Source organism: Anser brachyrhynchus (assembly GCF_964034855.1).
Source record: "Anser brachyrhynchus genome assembly, chromosome: 3".
NCBI classification, from domain to species: domain Eukaryota; kingdom Metazoa; phylum Chordata; class Aves; order Anseriformes; family Anatidae; genus Anser; species Anser brachyrhynchus.
In genome coordinates this window covers 54,566,299-54,588,991 of record NC_137696.1, presented here as the reverse complement: position 1 = coordinate 54,588,991, position 22,693 = coordinate 54,566,299, and the positions used below count along the sequence as shown (strand labels likewise).

The 22,693-nt window shown below is 43.3% G+C and overlaps 1 protein-coding gene across 4 annotated transcripts in view; it reads right to left on the bottom strand.

Moving 5' to 3' along the window:
• Positions 1-22,693, bottom strand: part of UTRN (utrophin) — a gene marked incomplete at its 3' end in the record, with an annotated part of 370,441 nt that overhangs the window by 305,259 nt on the left and 42,489 nt on the right. For all 4 annotated transcript variants that reach the window (XM_080586229.1, XM_080586228.1, XM_080586227.1 and 1 more), the window contains one exon: positions 7,449-7,510. In XM_080586229.1, the coding sequence (XP_080442355.1) occupies positions 7,449-7,510 (62 nt within the window). The remainder of the gene's footprint in view (positions 1-7,448; positions 7,511-22,693) is intronic.

Below are 22,693 nucleotides of genomic sequence, written 5' to 3'. Positions count from 1 at the left end.
TAAAAAGTAAGTTAGTCATAGGAAAAGCACACCTTACAGACGTAATTAAATATTGCCACCAGTGCTTAAAAAAATAATAATTACAAACAACTAAATAGCTATTTAAAGCTCCAGACTAAGGAAAAAAAAGACCTGTCATTGAGATATAGTAAAGTTTAATTCTACCACACGATGGACAGAAGTTTATGGAACTCCAAAGCTGACAAAACTGAAAAAAAAATCACAGAACACCTGAAATACTCAATTGACAACATGATAGAGGGAAAACTTACTAGACATACCAAGCCAGCAAAACAAACAAGTCATCAGGAGCTCTGTGGGTATTTCCCTCCCCCTCGTCCCCTGCCCCAATGTTACTGTAAATGCAGTTCCATGACCTTACGTTACTAGAAGGTGTTTAACATAACAGAACTAACCTCAGCTTGCAATTAAGCTCCGTTACATATCATTACTAACAGTGGCTATTTCTTATCACTGTAGGGGGTTTGCTGTTTGTTTGTTTTTAAGTGCCAGCTAAACTTCAGCATTGTAACTTGGTTCCTAAAAAAAGAAAGTCCCGCTGACCAGGCTGACTACTGTTCTCATTAGGAACTAGCAGTTACAGGAATGGCTTTGCTTCAGTGTAGTGAATTCAGCTGACAGGGGCTGAGAAGAACTGACAGACACGAACACTCCAACAGCCGGGAGGGTAACCAACTGAGATCATGAATCAACCTCTAATTCAAGTCCAGAGCACTAACCAAAACCAGCAGTGACTTCAGTCTGTATAACTATTGCAGGCTGTGAAGTCCAGCAAGGGAGATGCTGTCTGCAGGCTGTTCTTAGAGCAGAGGCCAACAGCAGTTGAGAGGAAGGCAGAAAACTGGCAATTCTCATGCTTTATCTAAATCTAGGGGAGATCAGGAACTGCTTTGTATTATTGCTATTACGATATGAATTCATCATTCTTACCATATCCCATAACCTATTAGAAGAGAAAATATTTATTTTCCTGCATCTTGGTTAATTCACATCCTATTTGACCTATTCTCAGAGGAGGCACTAAGTAATCCAGTCAAGAAACAAAAAGTGAACTAAAGCGAAATATTTCAAGGCTTGTGTGAACGTTAGCCAGTTCACACAAACACTGACTCTTTTCCATCCAGGTGGTTTCTCAGGCTAATGCCTTTTTTTTTTTTTTTTAAAGTAAGCTTTGGCTACTTTTTGAGTGAGGTTACACATCTTACAGTTTAATTCAGCAGTAGAAAATGGCAAGAACAAGTAGACTGTATAGACCGTATAATGTTTTACAAAGAAGCAATTACTTCCTTGCTTGTACCACAAAAACTGAACTGGGAAAAGAACTACAAGACCACCTTAGGTGATGTCTCCTTGGACAGATAAAATTGCCTAATCAATCTTTTTGATCTCTATTCTTGCATGATTAACACATTTAACTATGTAATTCTCCTGACCAAAAAAATCCCAGCCAAAACGTCTTCAGCTTCAGGTATCCCAGGTCATGTGAAATTAATTATCCTGAATAGGCATGCTTTTGTCTTTAAAAAGATTTATCACATTTGCTAAGAGTCAGCAGTGGAGCAGCAAAATGTCTTCACAAGTATGGGTCAGACATTTATTATACGGTAAAACAACCCTTAGAGGAAAGAAGAAAATTAAGGTACAAAATTTTTGGAAGAGATCTATAGAACACACTGCTCAGAAAGTTAAACAAGACACTGCATTTATCACAAGAATTAATTCCTAGTGTAACGGAGGAGGGAACGTTTTAATTTTAAAGACACCTTTAAAGCCATCACATTGCAAAGCATTCCAAGTACAGGCTCACCAGTTTGTCCACTGCCCTGTCTTCTCTTAATTTTATTTGGTGTCCCACTAGGGGAGAGAACACCTAAGAGCCCAGGAAAAGAAACGCAGAGGAGCCCCACACCAAACATTTGCTTTCTAGCCACCTTCACCAGAGCTCAGCCATGGAGGATTCAGTCTGTCCCTGTGCTGCACCTCTGCCTCTTTGGTCTTTAACCAAGAAAAAAAAATCTGGAAAAATCATAGAGCAGGAGAGAGCTTAAGATGCTTTAAGGTTGGGTGATGTGGCATATTAGCAAGTCTAGCTCCAAGTCCTGCCAGCGCTGCAACCGCTGGCCAGTGGAGATGTCAGGGCAGAAGCACAGGACCTGGGAAACCAGGATCACAGAAATACACGCAACAGGAATGCTGCGGCTGCAAGACTATAGGAGGCTGCTGTATACGAGAACAAGAAAATTGAGAGCTTGGTTAGGAAAGAGAGGGAAGTACATGACAAAAACGGAAGGGAGAGACAGCTTACAGGCACCCAAGCATTCTGACGCTCCTGACACCTTGGAACAAAGCCCCCAGGCGGCTCCCACTCAACTGAGAATTCAACATTCATCTGCACCCAATGCCTACTGAAAATAAATAAATAAATAAATAAATAAATAAACCCCGTGTCCTTTCCACTGAATACCATAAACATCTCCAGGGGTTTAATGTTCTCTCAGCAAGCACGACTTTCTTAACAATCAAGTGTTTTTTCCGTCCCTGTGGGAAAACTTCCCAAATGTAATGAAGATAGGATTCCCCGGGGAAAAGGAAAGTCTCAGTTTGCCCATGCTGGATCTGTGAGCTTCCTCTAGAGTGACAGCGTGAAGCTCTGACAGGCTGTGACAGATCTGACTCCACAGATCTAAATTAAGAGATAGGGCATCATGTTTCTTGTGCTGACTCCGGGTCCTACCTGCCAAGTTCAGGAACAGCGGAAGAGGAAAGTAACCCATCTGAAAGCAAACTTGGAAAAGGAATACCTTGGAAAATGAGAACACAAAAGCCAGTGGAGACTGTCTCCTGCCAGGAGATAAAGAAGACAAGACTAGGACTGCTTACACAAGAAGATGCAAAAATATTACTGACCACACAAGGATCAAATCCTGTAAGGGCTGGGAAGGTGAAGAGATGTAGAGTGGAAGAAGGGGAAAGGAAGGACAGACAGACCAGGTCTGCAGTTTTGACAGGAAAAACTGTCTCTCGCTGGGCAAACAACTACACAACAAAGAAGAGGGAACAAGATAGGCAGGGTGACGGAAAACACAGATTTGCCAGGGTTTGCTGGGCAGTCAAGCTCTCTGACACAAGAGGTTGCAATTGTAAGTGAAGACAAAACAAGGTCACAGAAAGGAGGAGCTGTAAAGAAACGGGGCAGAAAATTCTGTACTTGCAGGGTCTAAAGAGGAACACAAGACTCCTGAATATTTCGTTATGCCTGTAAGATCTCCTAGAAGCCTTGCAGACTTGTCCAGACTGAAAATGCAAGTACCCTACCACTATGCTATTTGTCAGCTGAAGTGTCACACGTCTGTATGACTCAGCCCAGGCCTGCTGATGTGCCATGCAAATAGACTGAGATTGAAATTACTTAAGAGTTTGAAAAACTCAAAATTGGGGTTGATTGCAAAATCTCTGTTCACTTCTGTTATTTATGTGTAACAAATACTGTATGCATACACATTATCAAACAATTTCTGTACCTTCTCCTGGAGTACCTGACTTATACTGTACACAGGCTGGACCTGCTCACGCAAGAAGCACTGTGCAGAAGAGCTACCTGGAAGTCCTGCCTTATTCCATCCTGTAGTAGAAGTTAAGAAGCACGTATTAAGTGCAGGAAAATATTGCAAGAAGGAAAAAGACTGGCACTATGGTTAATGGAGCAGAAAGCAATCCTGTGAAACTGGATTCAAACTGTACTTTTAGCCAAGAGTCCCTCTGTAATGCTAAACAGAATAACTTAAAATGTAATTTTTTAAGTAATCAGTAACCGTATGCAAGACTGAGACCTCCCTAGACCATTAAGCCCAGTCCTTGATGACACAGGCATCATCATCTTTAAGTCCCTTCTCTAGGCTGATCAAGCTCCATCTGAAAGCCTATTATATATTTTAGATGGTTTGCTTGGGTCTGCTGAAAAGATGAACCATTTGAGGAGCTCTGGATTATCTGAAGATATTTCTGGAAATATCAAACCCTCTGGATAAGCTAATCAAGGTTTGGTTGGGTACTGAAAATTAGTAACTACTGATATTTACCTTTACTTGCAATGGCTGTAAATACACAAGACAGTCCCCTGCAATGCAGAAGGGTGCTCTGAAAATACATCCATTGAAACCTGCAAACTAGTAAACCTTAAAGTCACGGTATAACAAACTGAGAAAGATGCTACCTTTAGCTTCATGTCATGGTTTAGTAATGTTGTGTATACTAAGTGAATGCGTGTGGCCATATACTCAGCGAGCAGAAAAAAACACTAGGTAATTGAGTAATAGATAACTGAGGATAATCTATTCTGAGTAACAAAGTTCAGCAGAAGAAGCAGTACAAGATCCTTTTCACTCCTGAAAAGTTCAGTAAAGCATACAGGTAAGGTACATTAATTTTAGCACTTTTTTCCCCACTTCTGACCTCCTGATTTTAGAACCTGGACAGACTTTTTTCAATGCACAGCCACAAATACACAGCCACAAAAATAAAATCAAACTAACGCGAGAGGTGACACTGGAGTGTCAAAGATATAGAAAATACAGTTTTAACATACGGTCTTAAAATATAATAATTATCCGCACAATTCGATGCATGAAGTGGGCTATACACAAAGAAACAGCTAAACCTGACTCCTAAAATTACAGTGGACAGAGCAATGGAAAAAGCATACAAGGAAAAACACCACATGTGGCTCAAGATAAAAGAGATATGCTGAAGTGTTCTGTGTTAGTATTTGTTTCAGTGTCGACTTCCCTATTGGCTAAAGTGTGGTAAAACAGATTATTTATCCAACAGTTTTATAGTAGCTACAATCTACAAAACAGCTAGATTCACTTTAGTTTTAACAAAATATCCCTGCTACATAACGATCATAGGCCTGTGAGTTGCAGCACATATTGCTCTGCTGAGGTGAAGATTTCTGTAGTAAGCACTGAGGCTTTGTTGAGTGCATTTATTGACCTTAAGTCGCAATCCACTTTAAATGTACTTGTGCCTTCATTTCAAAAAATAAGTGTAAGTAAGATGCATTTAAAGTTTATATGAAGGGCACAAAAACAATTTACTGTACACTAAAATAGAGCAAGAACTTTTATCTCGCTGAATAGTTGCCCAAAGCAGACATTGGCACCTCCCAGCATACTCGAGCCTTACTGTGTATCAGTCATCTACCTATTCTCTGATGTGAGAACAGACACTGCTCTTTTCTAGATACTTTCTAAATCTACACTGAACTGGTTTGAATCTATCAAGTTAAATAATTGTGAGTACATTGTGCAATGGTATACAAAAATCCTAAAATTGCAAAAACAGGTTATAGAGCCTCAGTTGTTTATGTTTTGCATTTATGCATCTAAATGAGAAGGAACTATAAGGCAGTTAATGTGAAAGGACAATTGAAATTCTTAGAGTAAAATTTACAATTCCACACAAAATTCCCCAGTTTCTCTTTCATTTTCTGCTAGAGAAGCCAGAAATATTCACCCAACCTCTAAAATATCTCAAGTCCTACTAAGCAGCTCAATCTAGTTCACAAAAAAAAGGAATTTTTAACAACTTGGTAAATGCAAAAACTTCAATAACACTAATCCATCTCTGTACATTTTCAAAACATAGTTAAAACTAGACTTTCTTGCAGAGGGAGATTTCTGCTTAACACCAGCAATTTCTTTGCAATTTGAACTTCCCAGTTCATGAATCTTCATATATCTTGATCTTAATATGGAAATATAGGCATGCTCAAGTTTGAATTAGATATGCAGTAGTCAGGAGTATGTCCTTTAATATAATTCTCTTCAATTATTAACATAGCTTTCATAACTTCAGGTACTTTAATGGGCCATGAAGTCACCAAGTTATTTCAAATTCAACATCTGTCCACACCCTCTAGGCAGGGCATTCCAGGGACTAAGCAGGATCTGTGCAAATACATGGCATAAAAGGAAAAGCCATTTCATACAATATTTCCGTAGGTATACAGGTATAAAAGCTGAAAACAATTGTATGCATTTCAATACAAATCACATCCATGACGCATACAAGCAAGCCACATAACACATTCTCAGTATCACTACCATTTCCGTATTCTTGCCATCTTTAAGCCAGGGTAAGTCTCTAAAAATAAGCCTTCCTTTCTCACCAAGTTTTCACTCCTTACATGATCCTGCCCTGCCTAACCCTGCTCCCAGAGGACTGTTCTTCTTTTTCAGCAGCAAAGGCAGAATAGAAGCAACCAGTTACGCATACGCGCCGCTCCCCTGAAGAGGAAACTAGCCAAGCATGCCTTGGATTAAGAGTGCAGGATATCAGCTTTCAATCAAAACAAAGCTAGGCCAAAAATGAATCAACCAAGGCCACAAGCCTTGCATTGCCCAGTGTCTTATTGCACAGGAAGGGAAGGAAGGTAAAACTTTTTTTTCTGCTGACCAAGAACTTCAGAAGGGCAATGCTCCAGAGGAAGCCACTCATTGCCATAGCACTGTCACATTCCTTTATTTAAAGGGCACCAGCATTCCTACTACACTTGCACCAACTTTCAGTATTCCACACGCACGGCCCTTTTCATCAAAGTGGGATCACCAGGAGTTATCCTTACCCCACTTTCAGCACCATACCGGCTAGAAGAAAAAAAAAAAAAAAATTTTCTCTGATCATAGCCCAGGTTCGTTCACACATTCAAACTATAAACGAGGGAAACTTCCCACAGGCACGGCATGCCTGGGCAATGTGTCATTTTTCACTATCAGCAGAATGGCATAAAAAGCAGGCTTTAAATAGCATCGCAAAGCAACCACTATTTCCTTTCTCTTCCCAAAGCATAAAACAAGAACCTCTTATAAGTCTCAAATCAATAAAGAGAATTAAAAGAAGAAGTGTACAGCGTGAGAGCCAAGGAAAAATCAAAATGAGCAAGCAATTATACAAGATTTCACAGTCAAGACTCAAAGTAGCAATACCAGGTGGCCTCAACTGGAGGTGTGCAGAGTGTTTTGGATGAGTAAAGCTGACTCAGCAGCATGGAGTAAACACGGTGACTAGGGCTCAGAAGCTACTTTAACGCACTCATGCAAAAATAAACCGTTTAAAGTAAGAGGACTAAAATCCAGACACCACCATGCAGATATCTACGTACTTGAAAATATTAACAAACAGAATCTTTCATTTTGAGTTTTTAAATCAGACGCATGGTATTTTTATGTTGTGACAAATGCTTATGTGCATGTGGAAAGACAGAAGGAATATATATTATTTTGTTTAGCAGAGGTATGTTTTCATTAGGCATTCTGACACATTTATCTAGGGGTATTCTACAGTAGTAAGAGCAAAGCCTAGGTAACCAATATTGTTCTAGGCAATACATCACAAAGAATAAAGAAGTATTTTCAAATTCATGTTACCTTGGAAAACCGAGCATTTATCCATTTTGTAAACGTCTTTTTCTGTACATCATTGTGTTCATCTGGAGAGAGAAAATAAGAAAACCATGAGTGAAAATGCATTCTTCTTCATCTTAGCTTGTTCAAAACAGGTCATATTAAACACTGCTCAGACTCAATGGCAGAGGTGTTGTATTTTTTTTAAACCCAACTTGTCAATAAAGCTGTTGAAACCTATACCTAACTTTGGTACTTGTGGAGTCATACAAGTGTTTCAGTCTTGACAGCAACCACAGCATCTGCTTTGCATCAGGCTCAGCATCTCAGCACTGGGGAGGACAAATACTTACCAAAATCACAGGCTTCTCGGTGAAGAGCTGCAGCCTATGAAACCACGGGCTTTTGATCTACAGACTTTGTCAACACTTCTTCACCCTGAAGCATTACTCTAAAAGCTGCTGAGGTACTTCCTTATGCTTCCAATGCAGATAATAGCTTCCTTCAGGAAGGAGATCACTGATCTCACATGTCCTGAAGGAATGGAGAATGCCACCACCGGGGACCAGCCAACTGCTGGAAGGACTGGGCAGGATGAGGAGGAAGGATGGGAGAGCACCTACGGGTCCAAGTGCAGGGAGGAGCAGTGGCCTCCCGCTCAGCAGAGAGAAGATGGCTTTCCAGACTGTTTTTTAAAAAGCCATTTAGAAGTCAGCTGCAGTTTTAGTAAGCCTGTCCCACTAAACCAGGCTGTCACCTCCAGCATAGCTCTGGCCATGCCGCAGAACACCTCTCAGGTAAAGCTACACTGAGCAGTGCTAAGGGCCAGGCAATGCCTCATCACCTGCACTTAAACAGCAGTGAATTACCTGCTGACTACAGACCACACAAAGGAAGCTCACACACCATGAATTTTCAGGCCTGCCTGCTGCAGCCAACAAGGAAAAGAACTGGATGTGTGCAGCCTGTCACAGGCTTTAACCTCCAAACCCACGCAGTGGACCCCAGCCAAGGCAGGCAGTGCCTGCCACTGGGCAAACAGTCAGATCCACAGAGTGGTTTGGGTTGGAAGGGACCTTACAGGCCATCCAGTTCCAACCCCCTGCCACGGGCAGGGACACCTCCCACCAGACCAGGTTGCCCAAAGCCCCATCCAGCCTGGCCTTGAACACCTCCAGGGATGGGGCATCCACAGCTTCTCTGGGGAGTCTGTGCCAGGGCCTCACCACACTCTGAGGGAAGAATTTCCTCCTTATACCTAACTTAAACCTACACTCTTCCAATTTAAAGCCATTCCCCTTTGTCCTATCCCTACACTCCCTGTCAGAGTCCCTCCCCAGCTTTCCTGCAGGTCCCCTTTAGGTACTGGAAGACCCCTATAAGGTCTCCCCGTAGCCTTCTCTTCTCCAGGCTGAACAACCCCAGCTCCCTCAGCCTGTCTTTATAGGAGAGGTGCTCCAGCCCCTTGATCATCTTTGTGGCCCTCCTCTGGTCTCATTCAATATTTCCATGACACCCGCAGCCCAGATCAATACTTCCAGTCTGACAGCTGCAGCCCAGATCAGTCTCCAAAAGGCCTTCAAAACTCCGTGAACCTCCTGACAGCCCAGCCCAGAGATTTGCTTCAAGGCAACCCACATCCCGCTACTGCCCTGGTTGTTTGTTTGCAAAACCTCTTGGTGGCATCTGGCACGGATTGCCCCAACCCCTTCGCTGCAACAAGGCATGTCCCACCACGATGTTCAAAACCATGAACACCAGGTCCCTTCGCTAGGATGAAGCCGTAACAAGACCGGACTGAAACTTGCAAGTGTTCCACTTCATGAAATCATAAAGAGGGCAAAAAATACACACAAGCTGAAGAGAAATGAGATTATGATTAAAAGGCACCACTTAAAAGATTATACGCTTCAAAAAGCAGCAGTTGAGGCTGTTCTACAGTAACCTTTTACTTACAAATAGAGATTTTTTTTTTAAATAAAAGCCACAGAATATGACCAGATGATGTGAAGCACCTCAAAATTTCTTCTTTCTTGCCCACCATGCACATCTGAAACTGATACCATCTCTAACGTACCTACCCACAGACATGTGGGCTACTGGTGCACTGGAACAAGTGACCACGTGTTTGTTTTAATATAACAGACACGAATAAGGAAGGCTCAGCTGAGGCAGGAGAAGCCACATTAGTAAGAAATGGGGTCTCACAGCAGCTTAGATTTAATAAGCTTTATGAAAAATTTTGATATCAATTTAGAATACAGCCTCAGTTCTGAGTTCCTTTGAGGTTACCACTCAAAAAGTCAGCTTAAAGCATGACAAGAGTCCATGCCTCCTGCAACACAGTGGACAGCAGTCATTATTTCACCTCTGTGCTTCTCTTTTTTTCCATCTAGAACTGATCGAGCAGTCTCCTCCTCAGCTGCACCTTAAGCTCAACCAGAAATTCAAGATAGCCCAAGAAAAAAGTTTTTGTTAAAGAGATACCTACAGTACATAAGCATCAGGTCACGCTTAAAACACCTGTTTGAGATTCTAGGTGGCATTGTGGGGGACAGTTATCTAAAAGACCTCACTAATCCTGTTGGAATCCCTCAGTGAAACAGCATTCCTTGATGTTGAAGACAGGCAGGATCTACCAGCAGGATATTCTGTGCCAAACACTCATCTCATAGGATCAAGGGCAGGATCAAGATTTGAAACTCCAAATATAACAGATATTTAGACTTTTTTTCCTCCAACTTTTTGTTCAAGAAACAGGAACAGACTGCATTATTAACTGACACTACTGAACTGAAAACCTAGCCTTGCACAAAATTCAGTCCCACAGTCTGGCCACCTCCTGATAATGCACAGTAATTGCAAATACTATCTGTATAGAACACATTGACTTTTAAATGTCATTCTCTTTTTAAGCATCATTCAGTAAGCTCTTTTCCTTTTCTGCTGATACCCCCAAGTACGTACATACACACTGGGATGCTTTCCTAAGGCTAGGTTTGCCTTTTCACTTCCCTAAGCTTTCATGAAAATCAAGGAGAGAAACCCTGAAGTTTGGGGGTTTGCATTCTTTTAACATTGCTAATCCTTAAGATGATAAAGGCACATTGCAAAGGAGACCAAAACTAGCTGCATTGACTGTGGTAAAGGGTAAGAGCAGTTCTGAAAATGGCCATGGATGTGTAAATGCTGCGTGCCAGGAGCTCTGCACAGCCCAGGCCTTAGGGGCCTTGGCCCCTTCCAGGCACACGTGCAGCAGAAGGCAACACCTCTTGTCCCGCTCCTCTTGTCCAGCTCCTCTTATCCCACTCCTCAGCATCCCACCAGCTCCAGCAGTCTGGGCCTTGCTCCTGCTGCTTCTCCCCTCCCGCCCCAGTTTGCAAACCTCAGGCCCAAGTCAATTTAAGTGCTCAGACCACGTGCACTGCAGTCGCACATGTGACATTTACTAAAAACCCAGCCCCTTCTCCCTCAGTGCAAAATGAAGGTTTCCTAGGGAGGGGGAGAAAAACAAGTAAATAAAAAAAAAAATGTGACTTCACCACAAATTGACTACTTCAAAGGAGACAGGAGCAATATGAATTTATACACTGCATTACCTCTTCAGTATGAGAGCATCCTTTCTGCTTTGGTTAAGCAAGGAACTGGAACCCGCACGGCCCTTGTCTCTCTGACGCACTCTGCTCGGCTCTAAAACCCACAGGGGATGCTTTCCTGGCCAGGCCACCCTTTCGCGTTCACTTTATAAGAGCCTGTGAAACTAGGATTTTTGTAATTCAACATTATAGCTGGGGTTGTGTCAAGCTTTCTGCTATAAATCGTCGGAAAGAAACTTGAAACCAATATACTGGTGCTTTGTTAACAGCAGCGACAAGTTACTTTATCCCCAAATTAATTTTCTTTAGATTCCTACGAGTCTGTAAAGCTAACCCCGGAGGCTGACGTTATGACTCAGATAACAAATTAGCTATATTCAGTCAAAGAACAGTATTACCATTCAACGAAGCACATGGTACTACATACCATCAATTTCTCACACAAGACATTAAAAATGTCAGCAAGTTGTAGCCAAGCGCGAAACAAATTCAGCAAGTCGCTAAAATATTTGTGTTTCCTTTTGCACTGCCACAGCCTCGATGAATAAGACTGCATGACAGCAAAGGACGGAGTGTGGGCCAGCTTCTGCTTCATCATCCTACCAATTGTTTACTCTAAAATAAAAAGTTTCTGCCTGCCCTCCAGTCACTTAATGGGCTTGTAATAGCTGATGTCAGAACAGTTTGTTCCTTTAAGAGGAAATAAAAGGAAACCAAACACACACACACAGAAAATTAAACTCTTGTGATGACAACAGAGAAAAGCAAAGCTTCCTACTCCGGATGCTTGTTTGCTATACAACACGATGCACATCCATACACCCGGAGCATGTTTGCTCTGGTGTACAAGTGCCCCGATGTCCTGGCATTCGGTCGCCCCCAGTAGTCACTTTTATGGCCTTACGTACCTCCTCCGCCCAGAGCACTGTCCCGTAACTGTACTGGGGCACTTTGAAACTGCAGTTCAAGTACAAGTTATTACCTTGCAAATATCATGTTCAGGAGCAAAACGATCTAAAAATAGAGAGGTAAAAACCAAAAAACCTCACTGGATTGTGGTTTGCCCTTTCTTTAACCTCCGCTTCGTACTGAGAGCCAGCTTCCTTATTTCCCCAAAATGCATTGTGTGCTTACATGACAGAACTGCGCTATTCAGTTTTTGAAAGACAAAACTTATCACACCCAAAATAGCTGGCAGAGCAACACTTATAATGAAAGTGCCCTGGAGAAGTGTACAGACTAGACTAGGCAAATCTGCATCTTATTTGCCAACCAATCTAGCACAAGATACCAAGGGTCATCTCACATTTTAAGACTTAAATCTGCCTTCCCCACCTCTTTACTTAAGTTCTCACTTAAGCTCAGTGAAGGAATTTAGAAATAAAAGAAGGAATTAGCCTGTGGGTTTCAATTAAGAAACTAGGAATTAAAGTTAGAAACATCCCTTTGCCTTCAGGCAAGCAGGAGCATCTATCACAGGCACTGCCCCACCCAGGACTAGCACGCACCTGCCAGCCTGTCATTAACAAGAAGAGGAGGTTTTATTCTCACATGCAAGATTTTCTGGACTTCAAAAACATTTTGGAAGTAACTATCTCTGTCAAACAATCTCAGACTAATTCACATATAAAAAGACATAAAATAAGCATTGAAAATGTAAGGATGGAAACCAGAGTATTTTTATCCCCCCTAGCATAAAGCCAGGCAAACCACAAAGCACCAGAGTTCACGACCACATAGCTCACAGAAGAGCCTCCATGCTTATCCTGAGCACTGGGCCCTGACTTCATTAACACAGAATAAGCCTAATTAGCAGCTCTTTTTTTGCGCGCATTTTGTTGTTCCTGTTCTTGCTTTCAAATAAACAGGAAGCGAAACTTCAGGTTGTGCTGCAGATCCCTCTGCTCTCACACCGCCGTGACAAGGCGAATGGCTCCAGCAGCAAGGTACCCGCCTTGTAAGCGTTGGCCTTCACGCTGCAGCTCCAATCCCTGCAGCCGGTGGGCTGTACAATGGTTTCCTTCATCCTGCCCCTCTCCATCAAACCCCAGCAGCTGGGCAAGAACACAGCTATAAGAATAGTTTCTCTGACAAAAGAGTAATGGCGCCTGTCTACAGCAACTCCTGCACAAAACGCAGTTGCCCAAGTCATAAATTCTCTGTATAGACCCAACAACGAAATAAGCACTGCTAAAAAAAAACAGATTGAAAACCTTGCACCTCGCTCCCTGGTGTTTCCCCCCAGACACCGTCTGAAACAAACCACCACAGACCAGTAATGAGGAACCCCTGTGGCTCTCACTGAAGTGCGCTGTGAGTCTAAGCTAAATTGGATTTACTTCACAATAAAAAAAGAAAATCCCCCAGCAACTGATAACTTAGAAGAAGGCATCCTCACAGCTGAAGCAATATTAAAATAGCTGTTCCCATACCTCCCAGCAAAAACAATCCAACACACCACGCTGCCGGTCTCAGCGCGCTGGAATGATGTTTAGAAGGAACACAAGAGACAGAAATAATGCTGCCACGCCACACAGCAGGCCTGCTCCAACTCCCACGCTCGTCAGCCAGCAACCCGACTGTTTCCACGTAATGGCAGTGCCAAACCAACAATCCCAGACAAGGTGCCCCAAAACCTACACGGGGCTGCTCCAGAGGGTGTGTTACAGCTCCCCGTACCCGACAGGAGCAGGGAGCAGCACGAGAGCAGGCAGGAGGCAGCGGTGCAGGTGGAAGGGGCTGGAGAGAGGGGAGGCACGCGCTTTGGGCTCTCTCCTGCCCAAACCAGGCCTCCCAGGTTGGTCCCAGAGCTGCCACAGCTTTGGCAAGTTGTGCTGCCTGCCTGTGGTAAGCCGGCTGTAAGAGAAAACAGACATGGGGGTGACAGCAAACATTGTGCTCCGCAGGCAGACCCGAACGAAGACCCTGATCAGTTGGGCAGAGCTCTCCAATGACAGGCTCCCCATTTCTCTCCATCAGCTCCCTAAGTTTTGGTCAAGCCAACCAGCATCAGCTCCCAGTTTAAAGAAAAATGACTGAAATAAAGGTATCCCAAATACCTCTATAAAGAGGGTGACTGCCTTGGATAACACGCCCTGTAGATACCAAGGGGCAAGCGTCACCCACAGGGACAGGAGGAGGAAGCCCCTCTCACCATCTCCCCAAGATCCTATCCAGCATGGCTGGCACATGGGAAGGGAGGAGAAGGGGGGACAATTCCTGCCCAGTTCTGGCAATTGAGATGTTTCCAAGCAGGCAAACACTGAGGCACTGAAAGAGACGGAGTAAATGTGCAGGCATAATAAAAAGGTAGCAATTACAAACTAGATTTACTGCAGCTCTGTTTGTTACAAACACAGATCAGGTCTCTGCATTTCTGAGGGGTTACAGAGAAAACAGAATCGCTTTCTCCAAGTTCATGTTAGCCATCTGCCCTTTCTTCTCTGTCCAAGTTAGAACTATTATTAGGCTCACTTGCATTTGCGGAGGTGATTCATAGGATATAATGTCAGAGGGATCATTGTGATCATCTAGTGTAATCTCCTGCATAACACAGGAGCCATCCCCACTAAAAGCCCATCTGCATACCAGAAGGAAGCAGACACAACAGATGTTAGAGACCCTGTGCAGACCCAAGCAAGCAGTACTGCTAGGGCAGCGAAGGAGGCCGAGCCATGAACTGAACGTACGCAAATTTCTGCTACTTGCAGAAGAGTTTTAGATTGGACAGACATCACAAACAACCTTGCTGAACATCTTCAGGAAACAACGTTCACGGTACAAAAGACTTAATGTCGTTTTCCAGCTAATGTCATACTTTGTGGCAAACTTTCTTAGAAAAGAATAACAAATCTTGCACACAGTAGTAAATTTTTCAGAAGTTTTATTTTTCTCCAGTCAGTTATTAGATCTGATGTGGCAGAGAGAAATACAGTAATATCCCAGAGGCAACTGTTCAGAAGAACTATTAAAGACACAACATACTCCATGTGTTGCTCTTCCTGGTCCTGGAGCTCTGCCCAGGGCCCACACCATTTGCGTCAGGCCATTTGCTGGCTGCAGTGAGGACAAGTGGCTGTGCTTCAGATAACAAAAACCCAGCTGCATGGATTGTATTGTTCTGTGACAGGCAGGTAAAGACAGGAGCGCTCTGCCAAGTTCTCCTTCAAAACACTGAACTTCCACCCCCTCATAGACCAGTCTTTTATCCCAACTCTGTTAACCCAGACATTTTCTTATTTCCTGTTCCAAAATCCCAACATCTGCAGTCCCAAATTCCCCTAATCCCCTGCTCTGTCTTCTCACTCCCAAATACCAAAATATTTCCCGACCCTTCAGAGCTGCCTGTACTTCTCCCAGGCTTTCCCATCCATCTCTCCGTACCTTGTCCAAAATCTCCTTCCACCACAGCCTTTCATCATTCTTGCCCTAAACCTCTCTGGGTCAACAGCTTGCCCTATACGAAACCAAATCACTTCCTGAGAAGTCAACTGACAAAACACGGCTCCTGCGTATTACTAATGCGCTCCAGTTTCCTAAGAAGTAGACTAACATTGAATGCTTGGCTTCCTCCACTTCCTACTACATGACCCACCGGTATCAGCTCCTCCCCGCAAGTTCTCTGGTCTCTCGCTGCAAGCTCCCATCCACTCCTTCAGCACACAGGGTAACAGCAGCACACAGTAGGACATGCACCAGACCGCACCCCCTCCACGCACAGAAGACCATCCACTAGGGAACAGGAAAGACATCTACACATTTAAAAAAAATCCACCACCACCAAAAAACCTCTTCAGCAGAGGCACTGTGTTCAGGGCCTCGTCTTCCTTCAGCTACCGATTTTCACACTGTAGCTATTTAGCTAGCTTTGTGACAATAAAATTGGTTCAAATCTCCTACTGGTTAATCCAAATCAATACTGGTTAATGCTACTCAATACTTTTCAAAAGTATATGCTGTTAACATATTGAAAAAAATTACATAAATGCCATGTAAATGTTTCTGTGAGTTAATTAATACGACCTGATACAAACGATATAGGTGCCATTTCAGTGACAGCAGCATGCAGGCTAAGAGTTACTTAAAAACAAATGGAATGTGCAATCCTATGGAATTTAAGTCTTTTCCACTAATCCGGTATATAAAACATTCATAATGGAGCAACTAGAGCAGCTGAGTTCTGCAAAGTCAGGGTAGTAGTTTTCTGGGTTTGATTGCCCTAAATTCCTGACAGAATTTGGAAATTCAGTCTTAAGACCAAAAAAAAAAAAAAAAGCACATAATTGGGTTTCAACCATGAAAGATGTTTTGAACTTCCCAGTACTAATAAACCTAAGATTTCAAAAAAGAGATCAGTGAAGAATTGTCTTAGAGCAGTAAGCTGTCACTTGGAACAAGATCTCTTGACAAAGAGACAGACAATTAACAGCTATATTGCATTTATCTGTTGCAACACTGTAAGCATTAAAATCATTAAATGCGGTACCATTAAAGGCCTTTTGCTGTTTTCCTACTAATAATACCTCAGGCCATCTTGCAAGTATTACTCAAGCTTCATCATCCACACGAATCCAGCCCTGTCCACATTGTTCCCAGGAAGTCTCTGGCAAACTTTTGCATTAGTGTTTTCAGAGAAGTCACGGACTGATCATCTAGTCCAGCTACAACAAGCTGCCCAGGGCTATGTCCCAGCAGGCTGTGACATCTCCTAGGAGGAAGGCTCCACAACCTCCCCGGGCAGCCCGCGCCAGGGTTTTCTTAAGTGTGAGTGGAATTGCCTCGGTTTCAGTTTGTGCCCACTGCCTCTTGTCCTGGCTCTGGGCATCCCTGAGAAGAGCCCGGCTGTGCCTTCTCTGCAGCCTCCCTTCAGGTATTTACGTGCAGTGATGAGATCCCCCCGAGCCCCCCCTTCTCCAGGCTGAGCAGCCCCAGCTCTCCCAGCCTCTCCCATGAGGAGACGCTCCAGCCCCTTCACCATCCTCCTGGCCGTTCATGGGGCTCACCCCAGTACGTCCACGCCTCTTGTAGCGGGGAGCCCAGAAGAGGACACAGTACTCCAGGTGTGCCTCACCAGTGCTGAGTAGAGGGGAGCACGCCTAAGCACATGCAGCATGCCTGTTGTAAAGGCAAGGAATGGAAGAAAGGAAGCAAGCTCCTGTTTCACTGGGCACTGCTTATGCCACCACAAACAAGCACACTGCGTGAGGTTTCACAGACGTGTCAGCATCTACCTTAAAGCTCAGCGAGTGACTTGCTGGAAAGCTGCTCCCTGACGGTTTCACTTCACAGACCGAGTACCGGAAAGCTCCCACATTCTTCTGTGGCCAACTCACAGCCATTTATTCACAGCATTACATGCCTCAGCTCTTCACAACCAGGACTCACACCAAACCACATTACTCTTACTAATCCCCAGTGCAGGCAATGCTTGAAGACAGAATACAGGGAAGGAGCAAGCCCCAGGCCCAACGTATTCCTCAAACTGACCTCAGCAACAACACGGAGCCCGGTCCTTACAGAAAGCAAACAGGCAAATAAGAAAAAAAGCCATAAATTGTTTATTTTGTTCCCAGACATGTTAAGTCTGAACTTCATTAGCTATTCCATTGTTTTCTCAAGGACCAGAGTCATGCTGATGCCTGTAAATTATTTACCTCAGCCTATTAACCTTTGTAATTGCTAAGAGGAAGCCTGACATGTAGAAGGTTTAAAGGAAGTCCATGAAATTCATTTGCTCTAGTGGTGCTCTAAACATAAAGGGGAAGCAAACAAAATAACAAATAGGATGACCAAGAACTAAAATTCAAATACCTGTAAGAGCGAGCCACACCAGCAGTGCTCTCATTTCTACTCCTAAAACACTACTGCGAGTTCACCACCACAGAAACTACGACCGTAAATTAACCTGTCCCTACCTTCACAGGACCTACCTAAAACACATCAAGTGTTTTGTACTGTTACCTAGTACTAGTGAGGAAGATGAAGCACAAGGCATGTCCATCTCTTGAGATGAACTGAGTATTTCATTTCCCAGCCACATTCTTTTGCTGGTCAAGGAAAACTGGCATTGCCCCACTGGGGATTAGGAAAACCTTTGTGCAGAAAAGCATGATGCAGATCAAAACTTTGAACAGTCTGTATGTAGAGGAATTACTATTGCTCCAGAAGCAAGCACCACAGTCACAAAGGCGAAGTATCCAGTTCACGTACTTACAGAGACACCTTAATAAGGAAAGAATGAAAGAGAAACTGAAATGAAGCAGTCGGAAAGGTCCTTTCTTACGCCTTCCGGCAAAGATGAGAGTTTTCTCCTTTGTCACTTGATCCTATCAGCAGTAGGTTGAGGCACTGCTATTCCTACATCCTAATTAAACTCATGTTTCCTTCCCTGGCTTAGTCATTAATTAGCCCCCAAAATTGAACCCCCCTCCTTGATTAACTGCTTTGGAAGTACGTACATATCCTGCAATTGTCAAACAGAATTTATCTGGAATGCATTAAAATAAGTATTTATGCAATCAAGCAAGACACTGATCATCAGCGGGAGCCTACACAAGACTTCTCACTTCATTACAGAAAGCTCCTGTGGGACACACCGCTCCTAACAGGGTGCCCAAAATTGGAGGGTGTACAGGAACAGAACGGTGAAGCAACCAAAGCTTAAAGCCTGCCATGGCTTTGGCAGAACCTGAGCCAAGGAATTTCAGCAGCCAATTGTTTAGGTAAAGGATTATGTGTACATAATCCTGATCCTTGTGCTTTTATTATTTAATGGCCAGCTTTTAGGTGCGCTGTGATGAAACCTGTAATAATGTGGGTTTTAAGTACCGTCACTAACACATCGTAAGGTTTTGTGAGGGCATGTGAAATCTGGAACACACTTCACCTTTGCCAGCCTAGAAACTGACTACACAGAAAGTAAGCTCACCTAATGAAAGCGGGTAATTACGAATCAGGCTCCTACCACCGCCTCCAGCAACAACTTCAACAGATCAGTTATGATCACAGGCGTAATCCCCTCCTGGGCGCGTGTTCGGGAAGGGTTCCTGCGCTGCATCCCGGCTGGTCGGCAGTCACGCACCACACGGGCTCGGGGCGGGCAGCAGCTGCCAAGCTGGGGCAACCCGAGGGCTCGCTGTCCCCAGCTTTCTGCCCCACCACTGCCAGGTGGTGCCTCGCTGAGGCTGAAGTCTTCCTTTTTTTTTTTTAAGATCCACTCAGGAATTCTTCTGAGGAAGGACTATTTCCTACAAAAATTTGTATCCTTGTCTTTGAGTGACCTCTGAAATGAAAATTAGCTTACAACACAGGGAGAAACATTGTCAGCCTTAGTCTAAAGAAGGTTTTTAACCACCAATAGGTATAAGTCAGCACCTAAGCACTGACATACCCTGCTAAGTTTTGGTCCGACACTACATTGCCTTGGTATACGAAAAACACCTATGTACATCACTCGTAACAAACCTCTGGCATAGCCAAAGCTGTGTCAAGGAAAAAACTTTGGCTGGTTTAAATCATTTATTTTGAAGAGAAGAATATAACTACACAGCAAGTCAACTTCTGCCAGTGAGCAAGGAAGACTATACAGCAGAGCAGAAGAAAAAAGTACAAAATACAAACTCTATCACAAACGCTTTTGTCAGATACAGTTTCCTCAATTCAAAGGTTCATCCTGAAATGCAGAGTATTTGGTGTAGGATATTTTAATCAATAAAAATACTTAGACCTTCACAGTGTAGTACTAGCTTAAAAACAAGATCAGCATTAAAAAAAAAAAAAGACAGGACAGCATCACCATTGCTGAGTCACACAAGGCAAGAGAGAATTTCTCCAGAAGCTTTCACACCACCACCCTCACCCCACCCCAGAAAGAAAAATTATTTGCAAGTAGCATCAAATAACGTTACTTAGTACAAACAGTGGGGACTGAAAAAACATTTCCAGCAAACCGCCCAAAACAAATACGTGACAGAAGCACAGCTAAAACAAGAGCTGGGCTTAAAGGCACAGCTAAGCACTACAGCAGTGGCAGATTGGCTCTGAGCACCTTAGTGCCAGCCCTGGCTGTCCTGAGAGCTGCCCACAGGCCATGCCCATCGGACCTGCCCACGAGAGCACTCCCAGGTGCCAGCCAGCTCCAGCGAAGCACAGCCGGATCGCTCCGATGCGTTTGAGCAGGTTGTGAAGGGGCTGGATTAATGTTTATTCATTCAGAGGTGAAGGGGCAAACAAGGGCAGGAGACGTGAGGAAAAAGCAGATATACGGTCCTACAAGCATGCAAAAGGACTGGCTCTTTATCAAAGCGAAGAGAATCACTTTCATGTGGTTTCCCAATGGCGTGAAGAGAGACTTGCTTTCCATTTAACACGTAGTTGCACTTCTCTGAATGGAGAAGCGACCGTAACAAATTACTTCATGCACATTTACAAGACTTTCAAATTTCAAAGTCTCAATAAAATAATGCACTTAACCTATCAAAAAGCTCAGTAGGAAGAAAAAACAAAACATGCATCTCACAGACTGCGGGTTATGGAAATAGAATGGAGCACATTAGCACAAGTAGGAGGAGGAAGGCTTCTGAAACATGAGAAGGACATCACCATCTCAGAAGGATGGAGACGCATCAACAGGGTGAAATACAGGTACAAAACAGAAGTCACAGGTCCTTAAGACGCTATAGCCCATACATGACCTGCCTTTGAATTGTTGGTTTTATATACTATAAACTAGAGGTGGGGAGAAAGGGGAGAATGTATCTAGAAAGTACTTAGCCTGATTTTAGATCTTTTTCTAGATATGTAAAAGATTTTTAAAATTCAGAATGCCTACCTATTTATTATTTTTACTACCACCAGTAATTTCAGTACTCCTGCATCACAAAGGTCAAAACTAAAAATAAGATTATTGCTAAAATTTGCTTTCAAGTTTCTGCATTTCACCTTTTTATTTGCAGATGCACGATCAATTCCAAGAGCACCACGCACCGTCATCTGGGCTTCATACAAGAGAGGAGCCTAACAGCAGCGCTGCTCATTCTGCACCTGGTAACAGGTAACCGACAGCAGGAACAGGTCAGAGAACCTCAGCTGGATGCATGGTATACTGGCACCGAGTTAAACAGCAGGACTCTTGCAGAGGCTTTTCACCAAGGTTTCTCCCCTGCCTGAACTCGCAAGGGCAGCGCAGTGAATCTGGAATACTCCGCAACTTTAGTTCATGCACATGCTTTGGGTTTGGTTTCGTTTTTTGTTTGTTTTTAATCCTGCTCTAAAGTTCCCAGCAATGTGAACTTGCAGTAATACACAGATATATGCAAAGAGGAAAAAATTATGCGACCTAAATTGGCGGGGGATAGTCAGTAATTGTGCCTTCAAAGACAACCAGAGAGGAAGATAGCGCATACGAGATGTTCAAAAAGTCAGCTAATGTCTGGCTGCTTAGTGATTGCCAAACACTTACAACACTTAACAGTGTTATCAAGGCTGCATTTTAGTCAGATTCCATATTCCACCTACATAGCTCTTTTAAGTTGTTCCACATTACTTTATCATCTCAAACCACTATAATATGATTACAGTTGAAAACACTGAATGCATTAATATTAAACAGCCACTCCAAAATGTTTCTTCAGCTGCTTGTTGCTTTGGTCAACAGTCCCAAAAAGCAATCACAAAATCATTTAGGTGTTTGTGTGTGTGTCTATGTATATTTGTGTGTTTTGTTGTTGGTTTGGTTTCGTATGTTTTTCATCTACAACACACTGACATAATTCACATATTGCAGAGCAGATCTTCACATCTAAAGACCTGTAATTCAACGTCACCCACTGCTTCTGATTTTCCACACTACTGCTATGCTAAGGCTGCTCTTGAAAGCCATAGTATTTTGTTAACCAGAGCAAACAAGCAAAGCTCCTGTATAGAAAACAGAAAATAAATGTACTAAAGCTACAAAGCAGCAAGGAAATGGGAAACAGTAGTAATGACATACGGAAGAGCTTGTAAACTCATGCACACAGCTGTCTGAAACATGGACCAGGCCACAATACACTGCTCATATTTCAGATTGTCCACTGCTGACACACAGGACCAACCTGTGGCAGACGTGGGATCATTTGCAAAACCCAGGTATTCATGAAGCCTACCACATCACAGTCACAAGGAAGGAATTCCTGCAACTGCACATTTCGTCTGCGAGCTGGCATAGCAGGACCAAAGGCACTTTGAATAATCACAGTCACCTACCTGCTGCTTGCTCTAGTAGCACAAGAAATGTTATCACTGTTCAACGTGTTTGCAAATGAAAATTCTCTCTTGAAGGGTAAATTCAGATGGCTGTAAGCTACACAGTCTTTCCTTTGTTATACAATTATGTTACAAAATGCTGCTATCATTTCCGCCTAAAATCATGCAGCCCAGCTAACAAGGGCTCTGGAAATGCTAAAAAGGCAGTTTGGACTGCACTATGGCTTCCTGGCTTTGTCCTGCAGCATCTTTTCAGTTTCACTGCAGACTGGCATGACTGGCTGCACAAGAACACTTTTGCAAGCTTCTGCTTATTGAGATACAGAACTCCCAAATGTTTTAGATGACAAGTGAAAATTGAGTGAAAGTTTGAAAAGTGAGGATCACCAGGGTGTCAAAGAGACAACCTCTGAGGAGGATAGAAAAAGG